This window comes from Symphalangus syndactylus, chromosome 5, assembly GCF_028878055.3.
Source record: "Symphalangus syndactylus isolate Jambi chromosome 5, NHGRI_mSymSyn1-v2.1_pri, whole genome shotgun sequence".
NCBI lineage: Eukaryota > Metazoa > Chordata > Mammalia > Primates > Hylobatidae > Symphalangus > Symphalangus syndactylus.
Window position 1 is genome coordinate 152024719 of NC_072427.2, and position 17739 is coordinate 152042457.

At 47.7% G+C, this 17739-nt stretch overlaps 2 protein-coding genes across 19 annotated transcripts in view; one reads left to right on the forward strand and one right to left on the reverse strand.

Annotated features, from left to right (window-relative positions):
- Window positions 1–13373, reverse strand: RHNO1 (RAD9-HUS1-RAD1 interacting nuclear orphan 1). 5 transcript variants are annotated; one of them, XM_055281101.2, is made up of 4 exons: window positions 12350–12426; window positions 10520–10617; window positions 3805–4056; window positions 1–1482 (listed from the first exon to the last, which is right to left on the reverse strand). In XM_055281101.2, exons 3-4 carry the CDS (start codon window positions 3970–3972, stop codon window positions 928–930), a joined length of 723 nt encoding a protein of 240 aa, XP_055137076.1. In that variant the 5' UTR covers window positions 3973–4056; window positions 10520–10617; window positions 12350–12426; the 3' UTR covers window positions 1–927. The 5 variants fall into 5 exon arrangements, with proteins under 5 accessions (XP_055137076.1, XP_063496031.1, XP_063496030.1 ...); XM_063639961.1 differs by lacking the exons at window positions 10520–10617; window positions 12350–12426 and adding an exon at window positions 13123–13373; XM_063639960.1 differs by lacking the exon at window positions 10520–10617 and having other exon boundaries at window positions 3805–4076; window positions 12350–12429.
- FOXM1 (forkhead box M1) overlaps window positions 12457–17739 on the forward strand; it is a 19548-nt gene continuing 14265 nt past the window's right edge. For 12 of the 14 annotated variants that reach the window (XM_055281078.2, XM_055281079.2, XM_055281082.2 and 9 more), the window contains exons 1-2: window positions 12457–12712; window positions 15428–15976. In XM_055281078.2, the coding sequence (XP_055137053.1) occupies window positions 15475–15976 (502 nt within the window). In that variant the 5' untranslated portion in view covers window positions 12457–12712; window positions 15428–15474. The remainder of the gene's footprint in view (window positions 12713–15427; window positions 15977–17739) is intronic. The other 2 variants (XM_063639875.1, XM_063639877.1) reach the window with 1 other exon arrangement.

Here is a 17739-nt window from a genome sequence, read left to right on the forward strand (position 1 = left end):
TTGAACAGTTATTCTAAGAAGCCATTTTCCCACCCTATTTAATATTGACAGATTTCTTCAGTTAGAAACAAAAACTCAAAACACAAGCAATCTTAAAGAACTCATCTATGTCCCCTTTATCTCCCCTGATCTCATGTAGTCCCTAAAACAGGGCTTGCTGCCCTTTCTTCTGCCTTTTCAGCAGATGAGTCAAGGTTGCAGAGGTGGCAGTCAACCAGAGTCACAGAGTTTGATTTTTTTCCATCCATCAGGTCATAGAAGCTGCCACTGAGCCTGACAAGAGTTGGTACTCAAAAATGCAGAATGAATTAGTTTGAGGTGATTAAGGATTAATGAGTAGTGGTTAAGGAAACAAAGACCTTTAGTGGATGGGGTAATATTGCTGTATTACTGACAGAAGCAGGATTCTCTAAAAAAACTTTCTGCAGCCATTTACTTACATACATTTTAAAGAGTTACTACAAGATATTTTAAAAATTTAAACATTTAATACAAGAAAAATATGAAGTGAATAGTTCATGACACTAAACTGAACTGTTCATGACACAAAGTATCTTAGAAAACAAATCTCGGCTGGGCCAGCACTTTGTAAGGTCAAGGCCAGCAGATGACTTGAGGTCAGGATTTTGAAACCAGCCTGGCCAACATGGAGAAACCCCGTCTCTACTAAAAATACAAAAAAATTAGCCAGGCATGGTAGCTGGTGCCTGTAATCCCAGCTACTGGGGAGGCTGAGGCAGGAGAATCGCTTGAACCCAGGAAGTGGAGGTTGCAGTAAGGTGAGATCATACCACTGCACTCCAGCCTGGGCAACAGAGCAATATTACATCTCAAAAAACAAACAAACAAACAAAAAACCCCTGGGAATTGAATTCCTTTATGACTCCAGAAAACATATCTCTTTTCTATTGAGATTACTGATGGCAGTCAGCTTTTCACAAGGAATTGGCTTCTGCTCAGCTTCCCTCTCTCCCTGAGGTAAGCAAGCAGGTGCTGTCGTCTCCTCCACGTGACCTTTATTCCATACTTGTCCTCGGGGGTGTCTTTAACCAGAACAGGTCCAGGCTCTGGGCTATTAGGAGTGCCAGTGTGAAGAGAGCAGCTTAGAAGGCTGTTTTCCTTCTGATCTTGGGGAATTAGTTCTTCCTTCGCAGACGATGACTCTGGGGTCTGGATATCAGGTGGAATGAACACATAAGGTAAGCTCTGAAGTGCCTGCGCTGATATGTTCCCACAGCTTTGGGGACTGAGCACTGGAACTAAGGGTCTTCTGGAAACATCCTTTTCTGATTGACTGGGGCACTCTCGGATTAAGGGGATCGCCAATGTCTCTGAACTGGAAAATTGCGGACTCTCAAAAGTTAGATGTGGAAACTTGGAGGTGGTAGATTTTCGACTTGAATGTCTCCCCCGGTTTTGGTGGTAGTGTTTCTGGTAGGCTGGGAACAAGCTTCCTGCTGTTGTATCAAAATCAGGTGATACCTTAAAAAAAAAAAAAAAAAAAAAAAAGTGAGGTGAGCCTAACTAAGTTCTAACCTAAGACAGGAAACTATATCTGATGACCAGACTCTTAAATCGGGGTCTACTGTAGTAATGAACACAAAACTAAAATAACTGTCTAATGGCATAATAACAGGAAGCTTTGGGCAAATTATTCCATCTCTCTGGCCTTCAGCTTCCTCATGTGTAGGAAAGGGGACGATGTCTCTTTCACTTCATCACACCATATGGATATAACTTTTTTTTTTCCCCTGGGATGGAGTCTCACTCCGACGTCTAGGCTGGAATGCAGTGGCACCATCTCGGCTCACTGCAACCTCTGTCTCCCAGTTCAAGTGATTCTCCTGCTTCAGCTTCCCGAGTAGCCGGGACTACAGGCGCCTGCCACCACGCCCAGGTATTTTTTTTTTTTTTTGGAGACAGAGTTTTGCTCTTGTCGCCCAGGCTGGAGTGCAATGGCACGTCTCTGCTCACTGCAACCTCCGCCTCCCTGATGCAAGCAATTCTGCTGCCTCAGCTTCCCGTATAGCTGGGAATATAGGTGCGCACCACCACGCCCAGTTAATTTTTGTATTTTTAGTAGAGACGGGATTTTACCATGTTGACCAGGCTGACCTTGAACTCCTGACCTCAGGTGATCCACCCGCCTCAGCCTTCCAAAGTGCTGGGATTACAGGCATGAGCCACGGCGCCCAGCCAATTTTTGTATTTTTAGTAGAGTCAGGGTTTCACTGTGTTGGCCAGACTGCTCTCAAACTCCTGACCTCAAGTGATCCACCCACCTCAGCCTCCCAAAGTGCTGGGATTACAGGCGTAAGCCACAACGCCTGGCCTAGATATAACTTATTTATCTTTAAATAAGGGTAGGGACCCTTATCATGAGGGTAGGGACCAGTGGTCTTGTTCTTGATTTCCAGCACCTAGCAGAATGCCTGGAACAAAGAAGGCCCTCAGTTAATGAATAGCCAACTCCAAGCATAGGGTGTGAGAACTAGCAGAGGACCTGGCATATAATGAATATTCAATAAATGTTCATTCCTACTCTCATCCACAGGATTCTGATGTTTAGGTTTCTTCCACAATCCTGTAGCAGGTATTATGGTTCTTCCAAGCAGTCCTGAATAAGTTACATTTATTAAATACTCCTAAGCCAAGCTTATGCTTTTGTCTGGCCCTTTTACTATACTACTTTCCTGTTGTATAGTAGCTATATTCTCTTCCCAGGGTTTCTATTTTTTTATTTTTTTTATTTTCTTTGAGACAGGGTCTCATGCTGTTGCCCAGGCTGGAGTGCAGTAGCGCAATCTTGGCTCACTACAGCCTTGACCTCCCGGCTCAAGAGATCTGCGCACCTTAGCCTCCCAAGTAGCTGGGACTACAGGTGTGCACCACCATGCCCAGCTAATTTTTCTATTAATATTTTTAGTAAAGATGGGGTTTCACCATGTTGCTCAGGCTGGTCTTGAACTCCTGGGCTCAAGCCATCCTCCTGCCTTTGGCCTCCCAAAGTTCTAGGATTACAAACATGAGCCACCACACCTGGCCTCTCTTCCCAGGGCTTTTAAGCGGTCAAAATATGACATATGCTATTCTTATGGGGTTTTTATTTTTCAAGGTTCAATCCATTAAACAATAAACAGAGTATCTAGCCAAATACTCCACCTTTCAGATGAAGTTGAGGGAACAATCTCATTTTTAACTTGTTCTGCCATTTATCTGGCATTCTCACCCAGCTAATGGGTAAAAAACTTTTACACTGAACTCTTTCAGAGGAAAATAGGGGAAGAGAAAGACTCCAGTTCCAACTAACCCATTCCTCAGTTTGAACTGAGAAAAGAAGATGTACCAGGGAAGACGGCTGGCCACAGACAGAAAGAATACATTAACTCCTTGCCCCTGCCCCCATGAATCTTATTCTTTGGAGGCCCTGGTTCAAGGGGCAGAAGAGTCAGCATTCTGGAAAACCTAACAGAATAAAAGTCAAAGTAGGCTGGGCGCGGTGGTTCACGCCTATAATCCCAGCACTTTGGGAGGCCGAGGCAGGCAGATCACGAGGTCAGCAGATCGAGACCATCCTGGCTAACACGGTGAAACCCCGTCTCTACTGAAAATACAAAAAAATTAGCCGGGCGTGGTGGCGGGCGCCTGTAGTCCCAGCTCCTCGGGAGGCTGAGGCAGGAGAATGGCATGAACCCAGGAGGCGGAGCTTGCAGTGAGCCAAGATCGCGCCACTGTGCTCTAGCCTGGGCGATACAGTCTCAAAAAAAAAAAAAAAAAGTCAAAGTAATAATCTCATGGGCCTACCCAGGAAGTGATGGTGCTGTGGTCAATGGGCTTGCTGGGCACCTGTCGAGTGTGAGTGATGGGAAGTTGTGTAGATGCACAGCTGTGTTTGGGGCCCTCCAGTGGTTGTTGGCGGAACAGCAGCGGGGCTTTCTGGGAGGGCTGGCGGCGTTTTTTTCTGGGAGGCATCAACCGGTGAATGAGGAACAGTTAGTAACCACATGATGCTGTTAGCCTTCGGGTTGGGGGATAGGCTCCAAATCCAACCCATGCCTGTAGAGAAGAAACAAAAGCTGGGAGCAAATAATTCAGATAATTCCCTAGTTCTTCCTGATCCTCTGCCAGCCAATTCTACCATAAACCTCAAGGCTGTGGGGGGCACGGCCTCCTATAGCTACAACCACCAAGCAAAACACAATATTCATATGCAACATTCATCTAACGAACATTTATTGAGTATGTGCTAAGTGTCATGCTGGGTGCTGGGAATTTAAAGATGAATAACCATTTATTCAACAATCATTAACTGAGTGCCAAGCACTTGTAGTGATACAGAGGTCATCCCTGTTTCAAGGAGCTGAAAGTCTAGCAAAGGGAAACAGACATTTACAACACAGTATGAGAATACAATATGGTTCCGTTCATTCCAAAGGAGGCTTTCTGGAAAGGGAGATACCTGACCTAGGTATGAAAGGCATAGAAGAAACAAAGCAAGGAGGGCACTCCAACCTGAGGAAGAGCGTACACAAAGGAATGGAGACGAGACGGAGTATTGTGGATTCTGGGAATTATAAATTCAATGTATCCGGACACAGAGTATGAGAAGATAAATGGCAAGAACTGAGGATAAACATGGTGTCAGGCTGAGGTAAAAAAAAAAAAAAAAATAGGTGACATGGCTGGGTGAGGGGGCTTACACCTGTAATCCCAGCACTTTGGGAGGCTGAGGCAGGCGGATCACCTGAGGTCAGGAGTTCGAGACCAGGCTGGCCAACATGGTGAAACTTCATCTCTACTAAAAATACAAGTTAGGCTGGGAGTGGTGGCTCACGCCTGTAATCCCAGCACTTTGGGAGGCTGAGGCAGGCTAATCACTTTAGGCCAGGAGTTCAAGGCCAGCCTGGCCAACATGGCAAAATCCCACCTCTACTAAAAATACAAAAATTAGCTGGGCGTGGTGGCACATTCCTGTAGTCCCAGCTACTCAGGAGGCTGAGGATCACTTGAACCCAGGAGGCGGAGGTTGCAATGAGCTGAGATTGTGCAACTGTACTCCAGCCTGGGCAGCAGAGCTAGACTCTGTCTCAAACAAACAAACAAACAAACAAACAAAAAAGATTAGCCGGGTGTGGTGGTGCATGCCTGTAATCCCAGCTACATGGGAGACTGAGGCAGGAGAATCGCTTGAACCTGGGAGGTGGAGGTTACAGTGAGCCGAGATTGCACCACTGCACTCCAGCCTGGGAGACAAAGCGAGACTTGTCTCCAAAACAAACAAACAAACAAACAAAAAACAGGTGACACCATATGAGTTTGGACTTTAAGCAGAAGAATTTGATCCCACCTGGCTTTTAAAAAAATTTTCACTCCAGATAATGTCAAATATACACTAAAGTATACTGAATAATATAATGGGCCCTGTGTACCAATCATCCAGCTCCAATAACTATCGGCCAGGCTAATCCTGACCCAGCTACACCCCTAGCCACTTCTATCCCTGGATTATTTGGAAGAAAATATATTCGGCCGGGCGCGGTGGCTCATGCCTGTAATCCCAGCACTTTAGAAGGCCAAGGCGGGTGGATCACCTGAGGTCGGGAGTTCGAGACCAGCCTGACCAACATGGAGAAACCCTGTCTCTACGAAAAATACAAAATTAGCTGGGCGTGGTGGCGCATGCCTGTAATCCCAGCTACTCGAAGGCTGAGGCAGGAGAATTGCTTGAACTCAGGAGGTAGAGATTGTGGTGAGCAGAGATCACGCCATTGCACTCCAGCCTGGGCAACAAGAGTGAAACTCCATCTTAAAAAAAAAAAAAGAAGAAAACATATTCTATCCTTCCCATTAATACGATTAAATACATAAATTATTTAACATTAACAAATATCCAGCCAGCCAGTGTTCCCATTTTCTTTTTTTTCTTTTTTTCGAGATAGGGTCTCATATGTCACCTAGGCTAGAGTACAGTAGCATGATCACGGCTCACTACAGCCTTGACCTCCCAGGCTCAGGTGATCCTCCCACCTCAGCCTCCCAAGTAGCTAGGACTACAGCACGTGCCACAGCGCTGGCTAATTTTCGTATTTTTGTAGAAATAGGGTTTCGCGGTGCTGCCCAGGCTAGTCTTGAATTCCTGAGCTCAAGTTATCTGTGCACCTCAGCCTCCGAAAGTGCTGGGATTACAGGTATGAGCCAACACACCCCAGGTTTTCTAGGTCTTTTTTTTTTTTTTTTTTTTTTTTGAGACAGGGCCTCGCTCTGTCACCCAGGCTGGAGTGCAGTGGTGTGATCATGGATCATTGCAGCCTCGACCTCTAAAGCCCAAGCGATCCTCTCACATCAGCTTCCTGAGTAGCTGGAACTACAAGCGAGCACACTGCACCTGGTTAACTTTTTTTAAAACATTTTTTATAGAGATGAAGTCTCACTGTGTTGCCTAGGCTGGTCTCAACTCCTGGGCTCAACCAATCCTTCCCTCCTTAGCCTTCCAAAATGCTGGAATTACTAGCAATACTTTAGATAGGCCTTCCCTAACAACTATGTCTAAAATAACAGTCAACTCAACCCCTTGACCTGTTGGATTTTTCTCTATACTTTTATCTTTTGAGACGGAGTCTCACTCTTTCGCCCAGGCTGGAGTGCAGTAGCTTGATCTTGGCTCACTGCAACCTCCACCTGCCAGGTTCAAGCAATTCTCCAGCCTCAGCCTCCCCAGTAGGTGGGATTATAGTCGCCTGCCACAATGCTCGGCTAATTTTTATATTTTAAGTAGAGATGAGGTTGCACCATTTTGGCCAGGTTGGTCTTGAACTCAGTTGAGACCTCAACTGATCTGCCTGCCTCGGCCTCCCAAAGTGCTGGGGTTACAAGCGTGAGCCACCATGCCTGGCCCCTCTGGTAGCCTTCTAACTGAGTTCCCTGCTTCCTTTTTCCACCCCCATCTCCAACTCGACTTTTCTCACAAGGTGCCTAGAGCATCTTTTTTTAAAGTTTTATTTATTTATTTTTTGTAGAGACAGAGTCTTGCTTTGTTGCCCAGACTAGTCTGGAACTCCTAGGCTCAAGCAATCCTTCTGCCTCGGCCACCCAAAGTGTTGGGATTACAGGCATGAGCCACCACGCCTGGCCCAGATCAACTTTAGTAAGGGCTTCTTCAGTGGAATGGTGGGACACAAGGTTGAATGCAGTAGGTAGAGAGGTAAATGAGAGTTGCAGCTGAGCATGCTGGAAAGTCACACAACACAGCAGGTTGGTTCTATGCATTTGTGATCCACTCAATCAACAACAAAAAATAACACGCTTTGACTTACATGACTAGGCAGTAGAGATACAGGTTAAGAAAAAAAAGGATACAGTTTCCATTCTTTTTTTTTTTTTTTTTTTGATGCAGTCTCGCTCTGTTACGCAGGCTAGAGTACAGTGGCGCAATCTTGGCTCACCACAACCTCTACTTCCCGGGTTCAAGCAATTCTCCTGCCTCAGCTTCATGAGCTGCTGGGACTACAGGTGCACGCCACCATGCCTAGCTAATTTTTGTATTTTTAGTAGAGATGGGGTTTCACTATGTTGACCAGGCTGGTCTCGAACTCCTGACCTCGTGATCCACCCGCCTCGGCCTCCCAAAGTGCTGGGATTACAGGCGTGAGCCACCATGTCCAGCCAAAGTTTCTATTCTTTTTTTTTTTTTTTTGAGACGGAGTCTCGCTCTGTTGCCCAGGCTGGAGTGCAGTGGCGCGATCTCGGCTCACTGCAAGCTCCGGCTCCCGGGTTCACGCCATTCTCCTGCCTCAGCCTCCCGAGTAGCTGGGACTACAGGCGCCCGCCAACACGCCCGGCTAATTTTTTGTATTTTTAGTAGAGACGGGGTTTCACCGTGTTAGCCAGGATGGTCTCGATCTCCTGACCTCGTGATCCGCCCGCCTCGGCCTCCCAAAGTGCTGGGATTACAGGCTTGAGCCACCGCGCCCGGCCTCAAAGTTTCTATTCTTAAGGAACTAACATCTTATGAAAAACACAAAAAGTATATATATCCATTTGTTCATTCATTCATTCATTCACTTGAGAAATATTTACTGAGTGCCTACTGTGTGCTAGGCACTGTTCCAGGTGCTGAAAATATATACCAGAGAATAACATAAAACCTCTGCCCTTGTGGTGCTTACGTTCTAGTTGGAAAGGAATAAAAAGTATAGAGAGGCTGGGCAGTGGCTCACGCCTGTAATACCAGCAGTTTAGGGGGCCGAGGTGGGCAGATTACTTGAAGTCAGGAGTTCAAGACCAGCCTGCCCAACATGGTGAAACTCCGTCTCTACTAAAAATACAAAAATTAGCCAGGTGTCATGGCACACACCTATAATCTCAGCTACTCAGGAGGCTGAGACAGGACAATCACTTGAATCTGGGAGGCGGAGGTTGCAGTGAGCCGAGATCACGCCACTGCACTCCAGCCTGGGCAACAGAGCGAGATTCAGTCTAGAAAACAAACAAACAAAAAGCTACCACAGGAATCCAGTGAAAAGATAACACTGGTAACAATGGCTATAGTTTTGAAATTCATGACTTGCTGAAAGTCATCAGCTTCAAACGGGTACGTGGCTCAGCAATCCTGTTTCCTTGATCAACTCATTCTCCACAAAGATTATCTTAAAACTTCTCCAAGCTAGGTGCAGTAGCTCACGCCTGTAATCCCAGAACTTTAGGAGGCTGAGATGGGAGGACTGCTTGAGGCCAGGAACTCAAGACCAGCCTGGGCAACATAGTGAGACCTTGTCTCTACTAAAAATTTAAAAGAATAATTAGCTTGGCATGTTGGCATGTACCTGTAGTACCAGCTACTTGGGAGGCTGAGGTGGAAAGATCACTTGAGCCTGTGAATTTGAAGATATGGTGAGCTATGATTGTGCCACTGCACTCTAGCCTAGGTGACAGACAGACCCTATCTCAAAATAAATAAATAAATAAAGTGGAAATTTTTTTTGTTTGAGACGAAGTCTCACTCTGTTGCCCAGGCTGGAGTGCAGTAGCACGATCTTGGCTCACTGCAACCTCCTCCTGGGTCCAAGGGATTCTCCTGCCTCACCCTCCCAAGTAGCTGGGATTACAGGTGCCCTCACCACACCCAGCTAATTGTAGTATTTTTTAGTAGAGATGGGGTTTTGCCACGTTGGCCAGGCTGGTCTTGAACACCTAACCTCAGGTGATCTGCCCACCTCGGCCTCCCAAAGTGCTGGGATTACAGGCGTGAGCCACCACGCCCAGCCTGAACATTTTTATTTTACTTTTTAAAATTATTTTTAGAGATGGGGTCCTGTTCTGTTGCCCAGGCTGGAGTACAGTGACATGATCATAGCTCACTGCAGCCTCAAACTCCTGGGCTCGAGAGATCCTCTTGCCTCAGCCTCCCGAATAGCTGGGCATATAGACAAGCACCACCGCACCTGGTTAGTTTCTTATTTTATTTTTTGTAGAGATGAGGTCTTGCTGTGTTGTCCAGGCTGGTCTTGAACTCCTGGGCTCAAGTGATTCTCCTCCCTCAGCCTCCCAAAGTGCTAGGATTACATGTGAATCACCACACCCTGCCCACTTTCTTAGAACTTCAGAACACCCCTTTTCTCTTAACAAATGACTTTACTTCCTACTTAACAAAGAATACAGAAGACATCAAAGGAAATACTCTCGTTTTCCAGAAACCAAACATACAAACCTATGCATATCAACATCTATCTTCTTTCTGCTCTAATTAGAGGTCAGTTCATTCTGCTGTCTAAGTCCTTCCCCTCTGGTTGTGCTTGGAGCTGTTCTCACTCTATGTACTTTTCTTAGGCAAACTCATCTGCCTGTATTTCAGTATCCACCTAGAAGTGGATGACTTTAATATTTATATATTCATTTTAGAATTCCTTAAGTTTGGGACCCAAATATCCCATTACCTACCTGAACAGCAACTAGATATTTCAAACGCACCTCAAATTCAACATGTGTAAGGCTGAGTGCAGTGGCTTATGCCTGTAATCCCAGCAATTTCAGAGGCCGGGGTGGGCGGATCGCTTGAGCTCATGAGTTTGAGACCAGCCTGGGCAAGACAGTGAAACCCAAACTCTACAAAAAATACAGAAAATCAGGTGGGCACGGTTGTGTGCACCTGTAGTCCCAGCTACTCAGGAGGCTGAGGTGGGCAGATCACTTGAGCCCAGGAGGTGGAGGTTGCAGTGAGCCAAGATCGCGCCACTGAACTCCAGCCTGAATGACAGAACCAGAACCTTGTTCCAAAAAAAGAAAAGAAAAAAAAATTCAACAAGTTTAAAACTGAACTTGGCCGGGCACAGTGGCTCATGCCTGTAATGTCAACACTTTGGAAGGTGAAGGTGGGAGGATCACTTGAGCCAAATAGTTCAAAATCAATCTAGGCAACAGAGTGAGACCCTATCTCTACAAAAAATACAAAAATTAGATGGGTGTAGTGGCGTGTGCCTGTAGGGGGTCCCAGCCATTCTGGAAACTGAGGTGGGAGGATCACCTGAGCCCAGGAGGTTGAGGTTGTAGTGAGCTGAGGTTGTAGTGAGCCAAGGTCACGCCACTGGACTTCAGCCTGGGGGACAGAGCAAGACCCTGTATCTAAAAAATAAAAAGATAAATAAAAATAAATACATAATTAAAAAAAAACTGAACTCATTCTGAGCATTGCTTTGTAGTAAAAAAATAAAAACTGAATTCATGATCATTCTCCTGACCACCTCCCGCCCTCCTTGGCCAGTGATTATCTTCCAGGGCCCTTGGTCAGGGAATAGTGTCATTATTCCTTCAGTTATGCAGCTAAAAATCTTGACACTTCTATCTCCCATCCAACCCACCATCAAGCCCTGTCAACTTTATCTCTTAAACATGTTTTTGTAATGCCCCTTTTTCACTCTGTCTCCTTCTTTCTCTTCCTCTCTCTCTCTCCCCGCCACCCTTTTTCAAGCTCCAGCAGTTCTTGCCTGGAGTATTGTAATATCCAACTGTTCTGCCCTAATCCACTCTAGCAATCCCCGCTACAGAGGGACCTGGGTTCACTTCTGCTTAAAGCTTATGATTGGTTTCCTTTAATTCTTGGATAAGTACAAAACTTCTCAGTATGGCTAAGGCCCTGCTTCCTCCGGCTCCAGCTTCAACTCACACCACACTCCATTCAGGTCGATTAGCTCAAACCCCTCAGATATTCCTTAGCCCTTGTACTCACTGTGCTTCCTCCTGCCATCCAGCCTTTACACGCCTGATTCCCTCTGCTTAGAGGAGTTCCCTCCTTTCTTTGTAAAAGGCATCAGATCTCACACCAAGCTCTCATTAGAAAAGCCTTTCCTGTCCTACCTCTCAAGATCTCGTTATTATAAATACTCAAAGTATCATTAACCTCTAATGTTTCAATTTACAGCAATAATTCCACATTTGTTTGTTTGTTTTGGAGACGGGTGTCTCCCTCTGTCGCCCAGGCTGGAGTGCAGTGGTGTGATCACGGCTCACCATAGCCACCACCTCTCGGCCTCAGGTGATCCTTCCACTTCAGCCTCCAGAGTAGCTGGGACTACAGGCACGCACCATCACGCCCGGCTAATTTTTAGTAGAGAAGCGGTTTCACTATGTTGCCAGGCTGGTCTCGAACTCGTGACCTCAAGTGATCCGCCTGCCTCGGCCTCCCAAAGTGCTGGGATTACAGGCGTGAGCCACTATGCCCAGCCCACATTTGTTTATTTGATTCTTTTAAAATGTCTGTGCCCCTCTTCCAGGATTGGGCTGTGAGCTCAGGGGAAGGAAAGAACCTTGTCTGCCATTGTATCTTCAGGGCCTAGAGGTGCCTGGCGCATAGCAGTTGCTCAACTAGACTGGTTGACTAAGTAAATAAATAAAGCACTACGGTCTATTATATCCGAAGGCTTGGCTTTGGGAGGGGCAAAAGACAGGTCAGTACTTGAAGATTCCGCACTGCGGTAGGGTTCATGGTGCCGACATTTTTCAAGATGGAAGAAAGCTGAGATAATACGCAGCCCTCAAAGGAACTCAGTCCAATCGGGGGCAGCAGACGATCGTTCACTGTAGGAAAATGGGGTACGATTTCCCGCAGGAAGGAAATCAACTAAAGCCGACCTTTGAAAAGGGGAGCAGAGCAGCCTGAGGGCAAGCGGGGGCGTGCCGCCTGGCGTGACTAGCGCGGCAGGGAAAGCGGGCCCAGGGATCCGGGCCTGTCACGCCGCTTCCGCGCGTCCCCAAACTCTCCCTCCGCTCGCCCACCCACGCGGCGGGGACCCCTCCGGCCCCTCCCCGGCCCCACGGCCACTTCTTCCCCCACAAGCCGGCCTGCGGCCCGCCTTACCAGCCCGGGCCGGACTGGGCCGCAGCTCCCGTCAGACCGCACAGCCTTCGAGCCCGGAATGCCGAGACAAGCCCGGCGCCGATTGGCGACGTTCCGTCACGTGACCTTAACGCTCCGCCGGCGCCAATTTCAAACAGCGGAACAAACTGAAAGCTCCGGTGCCAGACCCCACCCCCGGCCCCGGCCCGGGACCCCCTCCCCTCCCGGGATCCCCCGGGGTTCCCACCCCGCCCGTACCGCCGGGGACCCGGCCGGTCCGGCGCGAGCCCCCGTCCGGGGCCCTGGATCGGCCCCCGGGTTGGAGGAGCCCGGAGCCCGCCTTCGGAGCGACGGCCTAACGGCGGCGGCGACTGCAGTCTAGAGGTGAGCGGGATGCAGGAATGGAGTCCCAGGCCTGGCCTGGGCACAGGCGGGGAGCAAGGCCTCCGGGCGCGGAGGTCAAGGCGTCTAGCAGAGGGCACGGGCCGCGAGTGGAGGTTTGGGCCATACGGGAAGAATCTGAGCCAGGGTGCAAATTTTTTCTGCATCCAACCTCCTGGCCGTGGCCTTCTCACTACTTAAAGCGCCCCTTGGCCTTCCCTGGAAGTCTGACCTCTGCACCCTGCCCACGGCCTCGGGAGGGCTGGGGTGGCCGACCTTCTTAGGCCGACTGCGGCTGCTGAAGACTGAGCTTGTATCGTATACTACATTTGAGTCAAAGACCAACCTGCATACACACTCCCCTGCTCCCAGGCTCTCTCACCACTAGGCAACACTGCCTCCATCTTACCTACCCTTTTGCAGGGCCCTTCTCCTGGTTCTTGAGAATGTAGCAAGATTTCCCCGCTCAGGAAGGGGATGGGTCAGAGGAGTCACTCTGGAAGTTTCCCGGGCAAGAAAGTGTTGGCAATAATAGTAACAGGCTGGGCAGGAAGTAGAAGAGAAAATTAAGACTTAGATATCCTGTGGAAAAAGAGGAATAATATCTACTGATTGATGCGGAGAGAGAGGGAAGCCTGGAAAGATCTGAGGTGAAAGAAAAACTGAGATTTGAAGGTAGAGGTGTGGAGGGCCTGTGAACTCCATGCAGATGACAAATGTCAAAAAAGTGCAGTTGCTTTTCAGGGAGAGAATACGTGTCCTAAAAAAGAGACAGCCAATTCCTCTGTCTTCCAAAGTTCCATGAAATAGAATTACACAATTTTGCTTAATGGTAGAGTATTCCATGTATCTATTAAAATCAACAAAAGTCCGGGCACAGTGGCTCATGCCTGTAATCCCAGCACTTTGGGAGGCCGAGGTGGGTGGATCACCTGAGGAGTTCAAGACCAGCCTGACAAACATGGTGAAACCCTGTTTCTACTAAAAAAAAAAAAAAAAAAAAAAAAAAAATTAGCTGGGTGTGGTGGTGCACGCCTGTAATTGCAGCTACTTGGGAGGCTGAGGCAGGAGAATTGCTTGGACCCTGGAGGCGGAGGTTGCAGTGAGCTGAGATTGCGCCATTGCACTCCAGCCTGGGTGACACAAGCAAAACTCCGTCTCAAAAAAAAAAAAATTTTTTTTAAATCAACGAAAGACTTAAAAAAAAAAAAGACTACACTGTTAGCATTTCAGAACCACCTCAGTGTATTGATGATAGCTCATTCCGGTAGTAAGGAGACAGGGGTTATAGTCTTATTTCTGGAAAGGAAATTAATAAAGTGGCATGCTTAGAAAGTTAAAATATGTATAACCACATGCAAGTACTAAAATGCCGCTGTATAAATACAATACAAATTGTAAAAGAAAACATTCTTTTTAAATTAGAGCAAGTATAATAGCCTGTGAAATAAATGTCACCCTCTAGAGTTGTTCAGTGCGCAAGCTGCACAACTTTACATGGGCCTTCAGTAGAGGTTTCCATTTTATGTGAGGTTTTGTAAACTGGGAGATGATTTTTCCAGTAGTGTGGCAATAGTACAATCAGCCTTTCTTCCCTGATGCTGTGTGCACTGGTCCTATTTACAAAGTAATATAAAAATTAAAAGGCTTGGCCAGACGCGGTGGCCCATGCCTGTAATCTCAGCACTTTGGGAGGCCGAGCGGAGTGGATCACCTGAGGTTAGGAGTTTGAGACCAGCCTGAGCAACATGGTGAAATCCTGTCTCTACTAAAAATACAAAAAAGGCGTGGTGGTGGGCATCTGTAATCCCAGCTACTCAGGAGGCTGAGACATGGGACTCGCTTAAACCCAGGAGGCAGAGGTTGCAGTGAACTGAGATCGCGCCACTGCACTCCAGCCTGGGTGACAAAGTGAGACTCTGTCTCAAAAAAAAAAAAAAAAAAAATTAAAAGCCTGTGTCTTAGAATGGATTGTGGGATCAGAGTTTTGTCAGGACTCCTAATTACCATATGCTTTCCTATTCTAGCATCTTCCATTCCTGTCCGTACAGTCATTGCAAGTGATCTATTTATATTATAGTAGGCAATTATAGAGATTTCCACATATTTGTAGCTATCCCATCCATTTCTGTAGCTAAATATTCTGAAGCTTCAAGAAGGAGATCTTTGTCTTATCTCCAACCCAGTCCCATTTCTGCCCTTTGAATTGCTTCTATCTGCTGTAATTTTAGCCTTCTTTTGTCAGTAAAGCTTATCTCCTTATTATCTGAGGTCTTTACAAAAGTCCATGGAGGCCGGGCATGGTGGCTCACGCCTATAATCCCAGCACTTTGGGAGGCCGAGGCGGGTGGATCACGAGGTCAGGAGATCGAGACCATCCCGGCTAACACAGTGAAACCCCATCTCTACTAAAAATACAAAAAAATTAGCCGGGTATGTTGGCGGGCGCCTGTAGTCCCAGCTACTCGGGAGGCTGAGGCAGGAGAATGGCGTGAACCCGGGAGGTGGAGCTTGCAGTGAGCAGAGATCGCGCCACTGCACTCCAGCCTGGAAGACAGTGAGACTCCGTCTCAAAAAAAAAAAAAAAAAAGTCCGTGGAACATTTACCTGGGCCTTTAGGCTCATGTTCCTGGTCATATAAAGAGGAGCACCTTTCTCTAAAAACCTCTTCTCAGCCTAAAAAATCTCTAACATCTTGCTGCTATTTGCATTTTCCAGGGTCCACACTTGTGATTCTCAATGGAGAGTGAAAACGCAGATTCATAATGAAAACCAGCCCCCGTCGGCCATTGATTCTCAAAAGACGGAGGCTGCCCCTTCCTGTTCAAAATGCCCCAAGTGAAACATCAGAGGAGGAACCCAAGAGATCCCCTGCCCAACAGGAGCCTAATCAAGCAGAGGCCTCCAAGGAAGTGGCAGAGCCCCACTCTTGCAAGTTTCCAGCTGGGATCAAGATTATTAACCACCCCACCATGCCCAACACCCAAGTAGTGGCCATCCCCAACAATGCTAATATTCACAGCATCATCACAGCACTGACTGCCAAGGGAAAAGAGAGTGGCAGTAGTGGGCCCAACAAATTCATCCTCATCAGCTGTGGGGGAGCCCCAACTCAGCCTCCAGGACTCCAGCCTCAAATCCAAACCAGCTATGATGCCAAAAGGACAGAAGTGACCCTGGAGACCTTGGGACCAAAACCTGCAGCTAGGGATGTGAATCTTCCTAGACCATCTGGAGCCCTTTGCGAGCAGAAACGGGAGACCTGTGGTATGTGGTCTTCCAGGGAAAAGGGTGAGGGAGCCCAGCCTTTCCTCTCTAGTGGCAAGGTCTGTAGTCAGTCTTGATGCTTGCAACAGTCAGACATCTGGCCAAGCACAGTGGCTCATCCCTGTAATCCCAGCACTTTGGGAGGCTGAGGCGGGTGGATCACTTGAAGTCAGCGGTTTGAGACTAGCCTGGCCAACATGGTGAAACCTGTCTCTACTAAAAATATAAAAGAACCAGCCAAGCGTGGTGGCACACGCCTGTAGTCCCAGCTACTCTGGAGGCTGAGGCAGGAGAATCGCCTCACTATGTTGCCCAGGCCAGGAGAAGGAGGCTGCAGTGAGCCGAGATCGCCCACTCAAGCCTGGGTGACAGAGCAAGACTGTGTCTCAAAAAAACCAAAACAATCAGGCATCTAGTCTGAGCCGATGAAAGTCTTGTCTTCATCCTGAAAGCTTGACCCAGCTCCTTTGGGTGCTGTTGAAAGGGTTACAATTATAATTTAGAATTTCTATTACTTTCTTTATGTTGGAAAAGGATTATTTCTGTTTATCCTTTCCATTGACCAAAAAGAAAGTAAAAATCATCTTCCTTTCTTAAAAAAAATCTTGGCTAGGCGTAGTGGCTCATGCCTATAATCCCAGCACTTTGGGAGGCCAAGGCAGGTGAATCACCTGAGGTCAGGAGTTTGAGACCAGCCTGGCCAACATGGTGAAACCCCCATCTCTACTAAAAATAAAAAAAATTAGCGGATCACGAGGTCAGGAGATCGAGACCACGGTGAAACCCCGTCTCTACTAAAAATACAAAAAATTGCCGGGCGCGGTGGCTCACGCCTGTAATCCCAGCACTTTGGGAGGCCGAGGCGGGCGGATCACGAGGTCAGGAGATCGAGACCATCCTGGCTAACACGGTGAAACCCTGTCTCTACTAAAAATACAAAAAAAAAAATTAGCCGGGCGAGGTGGCAGGCGCCTGTAGTCCCAGCTACAAGGGAGGCTGAGGCAGGAGAATGGCGTGAACCCCGGGGGGCGGAGCCTGCAGTGAGCCGAGATCGCGCCACTGCACTCCAGCCTGGGTGAAAGAGCGAGACTCCGTCTCAAAAAAAAAGAAAAATACAAAAAATTAGCCAGGCGTGGTGGCGGGTGCCTGTAGTCCCAGCTACTCGGAGAGGCTGAGGCAGGAGAATGACGTGAACCCGGGAGGCGGAGCTTGCAGCGAGCCGAGATTGCACCACTGCACTCCAGCCTGGGTGACAGAGCAAGACTCCATCTCAAAAAGAAAAAAAAAAATTAGCTGGGCATGGTGGCAGGCCCCTGTAATCCCAGCCACTTGGGAGGCTGAAGCAGGAGAATCGCTTGAACCCAGGAGTCGGAGGTTGCAGGGAGGTTGCTGTGAGCCAAGATTGTACCATTGCACTCCAGCCTGGCCAACAGAGCGAGACTCTGTCTCAAAAAAAAAAAGAAACACAACAACAACAAAAAAATTTCTATTTAAAAAAAAGTTTTTATTTTTTTTTATTTTTTTTTTTGAGACGGAGTCTTGCTCTGTTGCCCAGGGTGGAGTGCACTGGTGCAATCTCAGCTCACTGCGACCTCCGCCTCCTGGGTTCAAGTGATTCTCCTGCCTCAGCCTCCCAAGTAGCTGGGATTACAGGCACCCGCCACCACACCTGGCTAATTTTGGTATTTTTTAGTAGAGACAGAGTTTTGCCATGTTAGCCAGGTTGGTCTTGAACTCCTGACCTCAGGTGATCTGCCCACCTC